The sequence below is a fragment of the Balaenoptera physalus genome (assembly GCF_965194825.1).
Source record: "Balaenoptera physalus genome assembly, chromosome: 20".
In the NCBI taxonomy this organism is placed as follows: Eukaryota; Metazoa; Chordata; class Mammalia; order Artiodactyla; family Balaenopteridae; genus Balaenoptera; species Balaenoptera physalus.
The window spans coordinates 62,696,616-62,711,210 of NC_138901.1; the positions used below are offsets into that span (position 1 = coordinate 62,696,616).

Sequence of the window (14,595 nt, forward strand, 5' to 3'; positions counted from 1 at the left end):
CCTTCCCAGCACAGAGAACGGGGTGGGGAGTGAACAAAAAACCCAGCACAGTCTCCGGATCTAGAGCAGCGTCCAGGGTACAGTAGACAGGGCAGTCGTGTCTGATGACCGAGTGAGGAAGCCTTGGGTGCAGAGCGGTCGGGGCTGTGCTTGCTGCAGTTTTTGGGGTGGGGGGTTGAAGACGGCAGGGGGCGTCGGAGGGACACCGTGACCCGACCCGGAGGGGCCTGCAGGTCTGCCGTGGGCCTCTCTCCTGACGGGTCAGTGAGTCCCTCAGGCAGGGTCTTCTCCAAGGTCCGCGGTCAGCGGCGCTGGGCCGGTGCCCAGTGTACCCGACTTGGGCCACAGCCCCTCCCCCTCCTTCCTTCTCCACGGGTGGGAGGGAAAGCTGCGGATTCCGCGGCCTGCCTTGCAGCCTCCTCTGTTGCAAGCAACAGAAGCCCCCGCGGCCTGCCTCAAGCCAGGAAGAGGACTTAATCCTTCCTGGTGGCAGCCAAGCTTGAAAGAGGCACTAGAACCCCAAACAGCACAGACACCTGCCGCCCTCCCTCTGCTCCACCCGGCCTCACTCCCCACCCACCCCCTACCCACACCTCATGGCTGCCCGGGGCTCCTGAGTTGACTTGTCTGTGTTCAGCCCCCAAGGAGTCTTGTCCCAAGTCGGGAATCCCACAGGGTCCGCCTCTGGACCAGTCAGCTGTGGCTTGGGAGTGAGGTGTGGTCCCACAAAAGCGCTGCTGGGTCCCACGGCTTTCCGAGTAAGAGGAGAGGGGCCAGCATCCTCCTCCTTCGCCTCCTTCCTCCCCTTCCTTCCTCGTCCTCCACGCTGGGCGACTCCTGCTTAGTGCTCTTCCTGCAGGAGGAGGCCTGGAGGGGGCTTCCAAAAGTGATGGAGTTGGGAAAACGTGGGTGGGCTTGCTTGAGGCTTTTCTGGTTGCAAACGATAGAAGCTACTTGAACCAACCTTCGCAAAAGATTCATCCCTCAAGGGCAGAGCAGAGCCCAGCCTCAGAGCGACTGCGGGCTTTGGATCCTGAGGCCATCCTCCACGTCACGTGGCCTGCCATCCCCTCCACTTCTCGGTGCCTCCGTTCCCGCATTTGTCAAGCGGGATCATAGGGGCCCCTGTTTCATGGGATGGCTATGAGTTAGTGCCCAGCGCATAGTAGGTAATATAACTCGGTAAAGGTTAGCTGTGTTTCTGTAGTCCAGACAAGCAGAGGGGCTCTCTCTTCTGAGGACATTAGCTCACGTTTGGTCTCAGGTCCGCTGTTGAGTGACCACATCTTCCTTCCCTGTTTAGTAAATGAGGAAACAGGCTCAGGTTGGGGGCCTCGCCCTGCGCGCGGCTGCCCCCTGGTGGCAGTGTCGGCGCACTGCGGCGGCTGCTTTGCCACCTCTTTTCCTGTTTCTTCCTTCCGGGCCCGGAGGGCGGAGGGAGAGTCCGTGGCCCCTGATCTTGGAACCCCTGCGGGAGGTTAGGTTTAGGGCCAGGAGCTCACTCCTCGGCTTTGGAACGGGTGCTGTGGGAGACTGGCCACGTTCTGTCCCGTGTGGTCGCAGGGGTGATGCCGGGCAGACCACCACATCCCACCCGCTGGTCCTTCTTGTCTTTAAAGTGTGTCCACCTGGCAGCACAGGGGAATCACCGGGGGAGCTTTTAAAAGTCCCCGTGCCCGAGCTGCCCACCCATCGCTGCGGGGTGGCCCAGGCAGCAGTGTTGTCTAAAGCTCTGGGTGATTCCAGCATGCAGGGGTCCTGGGTGCAGACCCTCAGCTCGAGATGTGCCAGCCCTTCCCCTTCTCCCTTTGGCCTTCAAAGTTGGCCTTCACCCCGGCCAGCACAGTGACCCTTGGGATACGTTCCAAGACCTTCATGGGATGCCTGAAACCGCAGATAGTACCAAACCCTAAAAACACTGTTTCTCCTATACTAAAGGGCAGGTAACGTATACAGCGATAATGCACTGACTGTACAAAGGGACGATTTATGTCCCAGGCGGGAGGGAGTGGGACAGCACGCGACTTCATCACGCTACTCAGAATGGCGCACAATTTTAAACTTCTGAGTTTATTTCTGGAAGTTTCCACTTGATATTTTCGGACCGAGGTTGACCACAGGTAACCTGAAACCTGGGAAAGCCAAACAGCAGATGAGGGGGGACAGCACTAGCAGAGTGTTGATGATAGTGGTAATAATCAAGCCGGCCTTTGCTGAGCAGCAGCTCTGTGCCAGGCGCCCTGCTGGGCACTGGCCCCTGGCTAATAATGGTTGACCTCACCACATCGCGTTGCTGTCTGCAAGTGGGTTTGCATCCGTGCCTGGCACTTCCTGGCCTTGGCCCTTGGCACTGGACCATGTGGTGGGAGCACACGCTCTGGGCCACTCAGTCTCCCAGGCCTCGGGGACTCCTCTTTGTTGAATTGACTCCCCTTGGGACAGAGTTGGAGCCTCTAAAATCTCTCTGCTGCGTCCTTTAACCCAACGTATTTGTTTGCTGGGGCTGCCGTGACAAAAATACCACTTAAACAACAGAAATGTATTTCCTCACAGTTCTGGAGTCTGGAAGTCCGAGATCAAGGCGTCGGCAGGGTTGGTTTCTTCCGAGGCGTCTCTCCTTGGCGTGTAGACGGCCGTCTTCCCCCTGTGTGCTCATATGGTCTCCCCTCTGTACATGTCTGTGTCCTGATCTCGTCTCATGAGGACACCAGTTGTATAGGATTAGGGCCCACCGCAGTGATCTCATTTTACCTTAATTACTCTTTAGAGGCCCAGTTTCCAAATAGAGCCACATTCTGAGGTATTGGGGATGAGGACTTCAATTTAAGAATTTGGGGGGAGGGCTTCCCTGGTGGCGCAGTGGTTGGGAGTCTGCCTGCCAATGCAGGGGACATGGGTTCGAGCCCTGGTCTGGGAGGATCCCACGTGCCGCGGAGCAGCTGGGCCCGTGAGCCACAATTGCTGAGCCTGCGCGTCTGGAGCCTGTGCTCTGCAACAAGAGAGGCCGCAATAGTGAGAGGCCCATGCACCGTGATGAAGAGTGGTCCCCGCTTGCCACAACTAGAGAAAGCCCTCGCACAGAAACGAAGACCCAACACAGCCATAAATAAATGAATTAAACCTTATTTAAAAAAAAAAAAAAAAGAATTTGGGGGGACACAATTCAGGCCATAACACCCAGGGTCTCAAGGTCAAATGCTGGTGGGCCAGACAGGTAACGAAGATGAATGAACTGGGCCGGGAACCACTTAGCACCTCATTCTTTTATTTTCCTACCGTTGACGTGGGCAGAAGAGACGTGGTAAAGTATTGTCCCCTTTGCTGTGTGGAATACGCGAGCAAGGACGTTTGCTTGTGGTTGAATCCCCAGCTTCTAGAGCAAGTGCCCGGCACCTAGGAGGTACCCAGCAGGTATTTGTCAGGCTAAGGGGTCAACTGTCAGATCACCTGGAATCCAGACTGGTATAGAAATCTCAGGTTTTTCAATGATAGCAACGAATTCACAGAAACTAAAACCATCGTGCAGATGAGTTTGCAACCCCTGCTCCCTGCTCAGGGCGGCCACCTTGGGCCCGCACAGCAGGCCTCCCCAGCTCGGCCTGGGGTCCATGCTGGTCCCGCAGAGGCAGGAAGCTGGAGGTGGGGGCCTGGGCTCTCTGCCTGCTCCATCAACTCAGGGACCTGTGGCTTCCTCTGCAGGAGGGCGACGCGCTGGGCGCCATGGAGAAGCTGTGCCGGCAGCTGACCTACCACCTCAGCCCCCATTCCCAGTGGAGGCGCCATCGCGGGCTGGTGAAGAGGAAGCCACAGGCCTGGTGAGTCGCGGCCACCTGAGGCGGGTCTCCCCTGCCGCCGCCCAGCCGCCTCCTACAAGGGCAGCTCAAAGCCAGCTGTGCTGGGCCGGGCGTTGAGGGGACAGCACCCCGTCCCGGGGACGTGGGGAGAAGGCAAGAGCTGCTTGGAGAAGGTGAAGTGAAGGGCTGGGGGCCGGGGGAAAGTGGCAGGTCAGGTGGGCAGGAGCCCTGGGAGATGCTGGCGGCTGGGCCCCGCTGTGTGGTGGGATCTGGGGGTGCGCGCCCGTTCTGATGCTGGGGAGGGGGACAAGAGGGGTTTCTGATCCTGGTGCGCTGAATGCGGGCACTCGCCCCACCCCCTCTCCCCAGCCCTCCTGATGTCTCCCAGGGGGACCCAGACCCCAGCCATGTCCCTGGCGTACAGCAGTGAGGACCCTCAGGGCTCGTGCGGCCCCCTGCACCCTGGGGGCAGAGGGGACACTGGGACGCAGGACCTGGGGGCCAGAACAGCACGGCAGAAAGAAGCAGAGGGGAACTGCTTGCGAATCACGGAGCGGAGTGGCCGGTGTCCTGAAGGCTCTGGCAGGGCCCTGCTGGCACGCAGCCTCCTCCTCCAGGTCCCACAGACGGGAGGGGAAGCCCAGCCCCCGCGCCGAGCAGAAGAGCTCTGGGCCCCCCTCCCTTCTGCTGGACACCCCCCCCCGCCCCCCAAGGCAGGAGAGGAGGTGGATCCTCAGGGGCCCTCCCTGGGGGAGGAAGTCGCCAAAGGGGGCTCCCAGTGGGCTGAGGGCAGGGACCAAATGCGGGGACAGAGCAGTCCTGTCTGCTTGTGCGCTAGTTCTGGAGGCGGGAAAAGCGGGAGGGTAAGCTCTGCTGGGGCCCAGGGCCCTCCTGTCTCCCCGGCACACAGGGCGCTCAGTCCATCCTTCGTTCAGAAGCCTCACTGCTCGGACGCCTCCCCGTCCCGCTGACTGAAACCCACTCAGGCCCAAGTGATGGTCCCCGTCCCCGCCCCCACCCACACACTGGCCTTCCTGCTGGTTCACAGACACGCTGAGCGCTGCCAGCCTCAGGGCCTTTGCACTTGTGTTCCCTCCGCTGGGACTCTTACCAAGCTCTTCCCTTGGCCTGGTTTTTCTCCTGTGAGGCCGACGGGAAGCCCAAGCTGTGATCCCAGGGCTGCTGCCGGTAACAGGTGCTGAGCCCCGTCCAACTCCCTGTCCTTCCCAGGGTTGGAGCCTCAGGGTTCGCCTGGGGTATCTGGAAGCTGGGAGATCTGGGCCCCCGAGCAAGGGAGCGGGTGGTGAGAAAGAAGAGTGAAGGGTGGCGGGCGGCAGGGAGTGGAAGGGGGGGGACAGCAGCCCACCCAGGCTCGGGGCCCCTGCGCCCTCCCCCGCCTGCTGTCCCGAGGGCCCCCCCAAGGACCGTCTGTCTGGCGGGGAAGATGGTCTTGAAGGAGGGGCCTCCGAGATCTGTGGCACCCGTGGGGGAGCAGGGAGCTCGGCCGTCCGCCACCCTCCTGCACAGGGCGCCGTTCTGACTGCGTTTGTTATTTCACACGACAACCCTGTGGTACCCAGTTGGCTTCATTTCTCAGGCAAATAACAGAGGCGCAGAGGTTAAGGAACTAACTAAGGGTCGCATGAGGGACGAAGCCCGCCTGCCGCAACGAAAGATCCTGCGTGCCGCAACTAAGACCCGGTGCGGCCAAAATAAAAAATAAATAATTTTTAAAAAAAAAAAGTAGGAAGGAAGGAGTCCAGTGCAGACCCCGGCATTGGCCCCAGAATGTCCCCCTAGTCACTGCAGAAACACTTGGGCCTTGCCCTATGATCCTCAGGCTCTGCCCACTGGGCAGCCAGGCTGAGATGAGGGCAGTGCAAGGGGACCGGGGCCCCTGGTTTCTGCCCCGCGGGCAGAGGGCTGAGTGGAGGCTGCCTCCGGAGAAACACCTGCCCCACCCGCTTGAACCCTGCCGTCTCGTCTCCCCTTCAGCCTCAAGGCAGTCCTGGCCGGGAGCCCTCCGGACAACACAGTGGACCTGTCTGGCATCCCGCTGACCCCCCGTGACCTGGAGCGGGTGACCGGCTACCTGCAGCGCTGCGGGGAGCAGGTGGATAGCGTGGAGCTGGGCTTCACGGGCCTCACGGACGACATGGTCCTGCAGCTGCTGCCGGCACTCAGCACGCTGCCCCGGCTGACCACGCTGGCGCTCAACGGCAACCGGCTGACGCGGGCCCTGCTGCGCGACCTCACTGACGCCCTGAAGGACCCCAGTAAGTTCCCCAGCGTCACGTGGATCGACCTGGGCAACAACGTGGACATCTTCTCACTGCCCCAGCCCTTCCTGCTCAGCCTGCGCAAGCGCTCCCCCAAGCAGGGCCACCTGCCCACCATCCTGGAGCTGGGCGAGGGCCCGGGCAGTGGGGACGAGGCCCGGGACGAGACTGTGGGCCAGGAGGACCCTGGAGGGGACCAGGAGGGCAGGGAGACTATAGGTGCATCTGAGACGTGACAGGGAGGTGGGGGCCTCTCCAGGGAGTCCTGCTGGGGTAGGATGGCTGGGGCAGGGCAGGCGTTCCCAGCGGGGTCGCAGGCCACCATCCAGAATGGGCCTGGCAACACCTCCCCCGACCCAGGAAGCCAGATGGTAGCATCTAGGAAAGGAGGACTGTAATTCCTCTCTGGTCCTCTCCATCACCCCCTTGTCAATCCACATCTGCCTTTCGGCTCCTGAGCAGTCATCCTTGGCTCAAGAGGAACCAACCCTCAGCTTCCCAACTTGTGGGTGCCGTGTAGGGGCTGGGGATGCTGGAGGCTTGAGTTAATGTGAACGGTCAGAGCTTCCCCCCCCAGAAAAGGAAGTGTAGTGGGTGGCGGCTCTGCATCTAACCCGGGATTTTCCAGTCCTGAATTACAAATGTCCAGATGCTGGATGTGCCCCTGATCAAGGCAGGTCAGAATCTCTAGCTCCGGGCTGAAGGCTGGGGCAGGGGACTGGCTACCGGAGACCCCCAGAAGCCTCATCCCCATCTGGACTGAGGGGTGTCTGCCTCCTCCTTGTGGCGCCCAGGCTCCTTGGGACCAACTTCCCGGTCTCAGCCTCCATTTACAAGGCTCACCCTTCAGCCTGTGACCCCAGAGGCCTAGCCACGGGACCAGCCACCCCCCATACCCTTCACTATTTAGGGCATCCTAGAAGCCTGGGGCAGACAGTGCATGCCACGCAGAAACCGCACAGCACCTCCACAGACTAGTGGAACTCCACACGCGTCAGTGTTCCTAGGGTACAGGCCAGAGTGAGCCTTGCTTCCTTTTAAAAGGACCCTTTTCCCATAATATCCCTCCCCATGGAGTCCCCAAAGTAATCCTTGCTACTTTGAGCACATTCCTGAAAACCCAGGACCACAAAGATGAGGTGCCTCCAAGCAAGACAACTGGGAGAAGGGGAAAATAAACTGGAGGTTCCCAAGGGCAGAAGGTTTTCACCCTACCTTCCCCTTACCCAAGGTCTACGGGTTAGGAAGTCATCCCTTTCAGGCACAATTAGCAAGTCCAGGGAGACTGGGAACCAATCATTCTTAAGCTAGAGAAAATCATGCTGGGTGCCCAGTGTTGGTGAACCAGAACCCCTCAGGCAAACAGCAGAGGGCTAGGGAAGCACAGCCTGACACGCCTCAGCCTCATGCCAGGTAGGGTAGCCAAGACCTTCACACCGGAAGGCGGCAAGGTGGGGGTGGGTGAAGAGCCAGACAGTGGGACCTTGCCTGCTGCTGTCTGGGCAGGTGTGGGGTAGAGCTTCAGGAGCTAGAGGGAGGCTATGCAGGAGGGCAGACAGAGCAACAGAGGGACAGGGGCTGGCCTCACGTGTTACAGACGCCTTAAAATGCTTTGGGGTTTTTGCCCCAGTCTCAAGAGGGGAGAACAGCTTAGACCTACTTTAAGGGAAGGTGACAAGTACTAACACCTGGACCGCTAATATGTCAGCAGTGATCAAACTGGACTTTTTCTTCAAATACACATTTGTAAGAACCAATACCAAAGACCACACTTTTATTACACTGTTTATGGTTAACTGCATGGAGATACAAATTTCAGGAAGTTTCCAGTTCAAAAACCTCAGGCTCTCACCCAAGAACACATTTATACAATATTTAAAAGTACAAAAGCTCCTTTTGGTTAAGGGACGATACAAGAAAACTCACGAATTTAATGACACCAGAAGTGCCAGGCCGCGCGGTCCCAGAAAAAGGTTGCCAAATCCATTTCTTGGCTCTCTTATTGGTGAGAATGTTCCTCTGATACTCAGTACAAGGTGAGTGTTTCTACACCAAATGTGGGAGCCTAGGTTTTCAGGGTCCAAGTTGATGGCCGCCCCTGGTCCTTTGGATTTCAAATTCTGCCCCTGCTGCAGCATAGCCTGCAAGGAAACTAAGTATCAGTTAATCTTACTTTATACTCCAAGAACAGTCATTTACAGCCTAAAAGATATCTTCAGAAAACCGTAGGTTCACCACCACACAATCTGCCGGTAATTCCAGCTTTTTTAGGTGATTTCATCATTTGATATCCTTTTCTGCAAATCCATTTAAACAAAACTAGCTGCTTATCCATTCTACCATGGGGGTGGTCATTGTGCAGACCAAATCTTACCTCTTCTTGGGCTGCGGTGCTGCTGCCACTGCCGCCCGCTTTAGAACTCTGCTGCGCCGACCCCACTCTTCAGTGCTCAAAACCTGGCGGGATGAATGAGGCACCCATGGACACAGAGCAGATGCCAAAAACAACTGGAGGCAGTTCCCATTGCTTTAACCTCCGTTCAGTCATGTTATTGCAAACAAACCTAAGGCTGTCAATTTTCAGAGCATCTCAGAGCAGATAAGCACTTTGCTCAGGACTATACAGCCATGACATCAAAAGGAACTCCTGGGCGGGCTCTGCAGTCTGGTCCAGACATCACGAACCAAAACCATTCTCAGATATTCTCTCAATAATGCTCAAGGGCTGCACCGACACAAGGTCAGCCAGACGACGCTGCCCATATCTGGTCCAGGAGCAACTTCACATGAATCAACTCAACAGCTAGGCCTCCTCAACCACGAACCTCTCCAGAGCCCAAAGCTAGCTTACCTCGGAGCAGGCCAGCGCTTGGGCTCCCATCCTCAGCTGTCGGTGATCACGCGCTGGCCACCCTTCACTAACTTGCAACCTGGGTGAAGAGAGATCACGGGTCACAGTTCAGCCCAGCTTACTCCTGGGCACCAGCTACCGGTGAGGACGCGTGACTGCAGTCAGCCAGGAATGGTTATCGTCAGTTATCGCTTCTGACGGCACTTCCTATTAGTGGTTTCATCAGAGCAGCCAAGCACCTCACCACGGTACCGCCCCAGGGACCTGGGCTTCGGCTAAAACCGCCTTAAGGCATCTGCTTCTGAATACAGATGCGGTTTAGACATAACTAGGAGCCGCAACCTCCTAACCGTTGCAGTTCCGCAACGAGGCAGTGCGTAATTATGTCAAACGCATGAAAGCAACAACAATGACAAGACATCAGGCAGTTATCAGTGCATTTAAGGTTGCAAGACTGACACGGCTAAGTTACAATCCGTATTAATGCTTACCCAAACTGGCTCTTAACCTCGGGTAGCGATGCTGCTCCCGTCTCCAAAAGCGAGTGTGTCTGCCCTCTGAAACAAGGATTAGGACGTGCATTTAGGGCAGACTCTGGCAGCTACAGTAACGTAAAGCATCAGGTGTCAGCGACTGCGGTCGGACAGGCGTAGAAGTCGTCAGTCCTCGCATCTGACGGCACTTCCTGCGGAATCATCAGGATGGCCGAGCAAGCCTCCCTCGCGGCCCCACTACGAACCTCGTTCGGCGCCCTAGGGTGCAGGCAGCCCCGCTTACCTAGTTCTCTCGGGGGGTGCTCACTCCCAGCGGCGAGCCCGGGGTCAGGGGTCCCGAGACGGCGGCTGCCCGGCCGCACGAAGGCGCACGCGGTGCTCGGGCCTCGGCCCCCAAACTCGGACACAAGGCCACGGCGCCCGCCCCGAGGCCCGCGTGGACGCAGCCTCCCGCCGCCCTCCAGTTAGGCTCCCCGAGGACATTGTTCGAGAAATTAGAAAAGCTCTGGCTCCCTGGCCCTCGCGGCCCGCGGACCGGCCTAGAGGAACTCACCGCCAACCGCCCAACGTCTACAGTAAAAAGGGCAAGCCTCCGCCGTCCCAGCCTCTTAAGGAGTCGGAACATTCCACCCCTCACAGAAGGGAGGCGGATCATGGCAAAAGACTCAACGGAACTTCCGGCCCGTTTAATGGTGCAGGCGCCGCCCCCGGACTCCCCCCTCCTGCAGAGCCTATGGTCTCTTCCGAGGCCGTGGAATTCTGGGTCACAGGGGCGCAGCGAGCCCCAGCGCGCGTGCGCGGGTCCAGTGCGCGCCCGCCATTTGAAGGCTTTCTCACCGCCCTGCAGCCCTGCCGCCCTGCCGCCCTGCCGCCCCGCCGCCGGGTGGTCCCGAGCGAAGAGTTCGCCGTTGTGAGCTTCCGGTTGCTCCTCTGGAAGGTGGAGCGACCGAGGCCACAGACGGCGGTTCTGCGCATCACGTGCGATCCCGCCCTTGAAACCCTGTAGAGCCTGGGCGCGCAGCAAGCGTGCACACACCGTAGCTGCTCCTGGCCCTGGGGGGCGGTGCCGTCTGCTCTCCCTGCACGAGCCTCTCCAGCCCCCTGCGCTCGGACCCCCCTCCTCAGTCTCCTTCCTCCGTCCCCTCTCCCTCGGGACTCCTCCAGCTGTGCCCCGTCTCACCAGCGGCGAAACCTCCCTCCGTCCCAGTGTGGGAACAGGCTCGGCTCTTGCCACTTAAAAAACATTCAACCCGTGCACGCACGTCTTAACGAACACACATTACCCTAACGGTGAAAACTGGAAAGGCGATAGTGAGACAGAGGTTTCTGAGCTGGTTTTAGAAATAAGCGTAGCATCTTAATGGAGGGAGGGGAGGCTTCTAGGGAGAGCCAAGCCTAGGAGTCACACACACACGAGGTCCACCATCCTGCGCGAAGGATACTGCAAGTGCCAAGGAGAGCAGGGAGGCGTCTGCAAAACCGCGGAGGGCTGGGGATGCCAGCTAGGGCCCCCGTGGGCGCCGGGAGCCTCTCAAGCCTTCAGAGACGCGGGTAACTTGTTGCCCTTGTGTCTCAGGAAGGTCCCTCTGGCTTGGAAGGGTGGGAACTGCGCAGGAAGCCAGCGGGGAGACGAGGCAATAATCCACAGCCTGAACTAAGTAAGCCCAGGAGCGCAAAGGCTTTGAGAGACGTCCCGGGGTGGCTTTAAGGGGTGTCTGGAGGCTGTGGGAGAGGAAGGACAGGCGGCTGTGCTTGCTGCTGTCCACCACCTCGCGTCTGCGGTGGCAGCAGGCACAGCACCTCGGCCAGCTGCCTGCACCCCGAAGAGGGCAGCTGGGGGGCGGCAGGTGAGGGTCCCTGTGCCCAGGAGAGGGCGGGAGCAGCCCGGCCCCAGACACACAAGTGAGCTCACAGAGACATGCAGACGCCGACCAGCCCAGCGGCTCAGTACCTTTTGTTTTTTAATTCTTTTTTATTTTATTTTTGGCTGTGTTGGGTCTTTGTTGCAGTGCGCGGGCTTTTCTCTAGTTGCAATGAGCGGGGGCTACTCTTCGTTGTGGTGCGAGAGCTTCTCATTGCGGTGGCTTCTCGTTGCAGAGCATGGGCCCTAGAGCACGCGGGCTTCAGTAGTTGCGGCACGTGGGCTCCAGAGACCGTTGTGGCGCACGGTCTCAGTTGCTCCGCGGCATGTGGGGGTCTTCCCGGACCAGGGCTCAAACCCGTGTCCCCTGCATTGGCAGGCAGATTCTTAACCACTGTGCCACCAGGGAAGTCCTGGGGCCAAGTACCTTTACTCAACTAATGTTTCCAGGAGAGTTAGCCACAAGAAATTACTTATTTTTGCCACCAAAGTCCCTTGAGGTCCCAGAGCCAGTAGGTGGGGCTGGAAACATTCCGTGCTCTGTCCTCCCGGCCCCCTGCTGCGTCAGTGGGACTCAAGGAGCCGGAGGGGCACATGGTCTTCCTCCACGGCACTGTCCTGGCTGGATTGGGAGGCCAGGGCTGGGCTCTTCAGGGCGCCTGTGAATGGGATGAAGGGAGTGTTCCCAGGACGCAGGCACCAGGGAAACAGGAGGAAGCCACAGCCATGAAACCACATCATGCCAGGGGACAGCAGCCTCGGGGTCCCCAGCAATCCCTCTCCTGCCTCCCTGCTTCCCCAAGCACCTCCTGAACCCCTGCCAGGTGCCAGTCAGGGACCTCCTCCCAGGAGCTGAAAGTCCCTGCAGGTGACAGGCCTTTGTGTTAGAAGCCAGCACACCCGAGGTGATGTGCTGAGGAGCCAGAGGGAGGGGAGCGTCAGGTGCTCAGAGGAGAGAGGAGACCCCACCGCCAGCGGTGGGGAAGGTGGGGCAGGGACGCCCAGAGGATGGCAGGGCACTTGCAGAGACAGGAGCCCAGGAAAGGAAGGGACGAGGAGCACTGTGGAGGGACCGGCCGGCACATGGAGGGAGGTGCGGGGAGGGGGCTGGACAGCGGCTTTGGGCCTTGACCCCGGGGGCACGGGTGCGGCCTGCCAGGGAGTGGGAGGTGGTGTGTGTTGAGGCTGTGTAGCTTTCGTCTACGTAAGAGGGATTGGAGTAGGACGAGCCCGGACCTAAAGCCTGGTCTGGGGTCTGGGTGCCGGCTGAGCAGCCCCCCTGGTGCAGACGTGGGAGAGGTGGGGGGCAGGGCAGAGGGCCCGGCGGCTGGACCTCAGCCACCCGGAGGTCCCGAGGACCTTCAGCACCAGGGGGAGGGGGAGAGACCCGCAAGGCCTCCCGCCTGGGCCGGGAGGGGCGGGCCGACTACAAGGCCCCAGCAGGGCAGCCCAGGGCTGTTCCTGTTGGGGCTGTCCAGCTGGAGGCGGCGGCAGGCGGGTGGGGTAGGGAGTCGGGGTGGCTTGGGGCAAGATGAGGGACAAGGGCACTTCCCGAGTCTTGCAGGGATGGGACGGCAGGACTCGGAGGAAGGGCGACACAAAGACGGGTGCGCAGGAAAGCTGTCGCTTAGTGAGGGCCGCGGTCAGGGACCCAGGAGCCTGGGCGGCCGGAGGAGACTCCACGGACAGGGTCTCGGGTGGCCACGGCAAGTGGAGGGGTGGGAAAGGGCACGAGAGTGGAGAGGAGGGGGGACGAAGACTTGAGGTGGGCGCCTGCCGGCCGTGGAGGGGGACGAAGGAGTCGGGGTGGAGGGGGCCAGCACCACCCTAGAATGGAGGGGGCGCGGGCCTGACGGGGGCAAAGGCGGAGGAAGTGGCCTCTCAGCGGTGTGGCGGCAGGGAGGCCGGCCTGTCGGGGCGGAGCCACGGGGCTGGGGGGCCTCCCTGACTTGTCCCCCTGCTGGCCGCTCCGCCCAGGCCGGGAGGAGGAGGGAGGGGAGGGTGCCCAAGAGCCGGTTTCCCAGGCAACGGTGAGGGGGGGCGGGAGGAGGGGGAAGCGCCGCTTCAAGGGGCAAACCCTTTACACACACACACACACACACACGCGCGCGCACGCACGCACTCACTCCACAGCTACTCACCAGGGCCGCCTGGCCCCGCGGGCTCCTCGCGCACCGTGGGCAGCGTCTGCTCCCACTCAGCCCAGTTCACCTCCTCTACCCTGCGGGCCACAGCGCAGCTGTGAGGCTCCCGGAGGCCGAGGAGGCAGCGCGCTCTGCCCCAGGAGAGGGCCCCCAGGGGTGCACGCCAGGACCGGGAGGCGGACGGGGCTTCTCTCCGCAGGACGCTGGGCCACCCAGCAGCCCCCGCGAGCCCCGTCCTCCCGGCTCTCAGACTGCCGCCCCGGCCAGGCGCCCACAGGGGGGAACAGGCGTCTGTCCCCTCTGGCTGCTCACGGCGACCTGGGCTGCCCCCAGCATCCAGAGAGGAGTCTAGATCAGCTGGATCTGTGTGTTCCCAGGTTCTGGGGCCCTTTCACGGCTACTCCACGTGACTAAGACCCGCCGCCCTTGCTTGGCTGCTACCTCAGGAAAGTGTGTTGCTGGCCGTGCACTTGTCACCAGGTTCCCGCCCCCATGGGAGCATCTGCTCTCCGTGGAAGGGTTGTAGCCTCCGTGGTCAGGACGGGGGCATTGGGAGGGCAGGGCAGACCAGCCAGGGGAAGCTTAGCATGCTCTAACCCGAGGATGCCTCTGGCTTCTTGGCCTCCTAACTGTGCCCCATTTCAGGGCAGAAGGAGTCGGTCAGGGACCACTGGGGAGGGACCTCCAGTTTCAGTCAGGGGGCCAGGAAGGTGACCAGACCGGAAGAGCAGGCAGTGGAGGCCAGGCCTATGAGATCCAGCATCGCTGACCTCGCCTGTCCAGGGCGCAGTCCCCTGGTGCTCCGAGGCCCTGCCTTTCCCACCAGACCTGACTCCTAGCCGCTGTCGCCTGGTTTTCAGCAAGGTCCCCAGGCCGCACCCCCAGCCTCTCCACTCACCTGAAGCACCAGCGCTCGTCGGGGCGACCGTCCGGCCTGGTGCCAACTGTCAGTCTCACACCTGCCCGCTGCTTCTTCCTCCTGCACCACCAGTAGCCGTTCTCCATCTCCAGGACAGAGATGGCTTTCTGGGGACAAAGGATACATCAGACAGAGCGGCCAGCACTTTACAGTAGAACTCAGCACCTGCTAAGTGCATGGATTTGAATCCAGCCCCGAGGATTGATTACCTATGTGGTGTCAGGCCCTGCATCCCTCTGAGTCTCTTTCCCTG

The 14,595-nt window shown here is 60.4% G+C and overlaps 2 protein-coding genes across 12 annotated transcripts in view; one reads left to right on the forward strand and one right to left on the reverse strand.

Annotated features, from left to right (window-relative positions):
* LRRC75A (leucine rich repeat containing 75A) overlaps positions 1-7,837 on the forward strand; it is a 36,567-nt gene extending 28,730 nt beyond the window's left edge. The window contains exons 3-4 of the mRNA XM_082441088.1: positions 3,700-3,815; positions 5,790-7,837. Coding sequence (XP_082297214.1) covers positions 3,700-3,815; positions 5,790-6,309 — 636 coding nt within the window. The 3' untranslated portion in view covers positions 6,310-7,837. The remainder of the gene's footprint in view (positions 1-3,699; positions 3,816-5,789) is intronic.
* The window catches only part of TRPV2 (transient receptor potential cation channel subfamily V member 2), a 29,061-nt gene continuing 22,296 nt past the window's right edge, over positions 7,831-14,595 (reverse strand). For 3 of the 11 annotated variants that reach the window (XM_082441055.1, XM_082441052.1, XM_082441053.1), the window contains 7 exons: positions 14,322-14,449; positions 13,421-13,500; positions 9,972-11,938; positions 9,416-9,481; positions 8,925-9,003; positions 8,448-8,530; positions 7,831-8,214 (listed from right to left, as the gene is read on the reverse strand). In XM_082441055.1, the coding sequence (XP_082297181.1) occupies positions 13,477-13,500; positions 14,322-14,449 (152 nt within the window). In that variant the 3' untranslated portion in view covers positions 7,831-8,214; positions 8,448-8,530; positions 8,925-9,003; ... (1 more) ...; positions 9,972-11,938; positions 13,421-13,476. The other 8 variants (XM_082441054.1, XM_082441057.1, XR_014257418.1 and 5 more) reach the window with 7 other exon arrangements.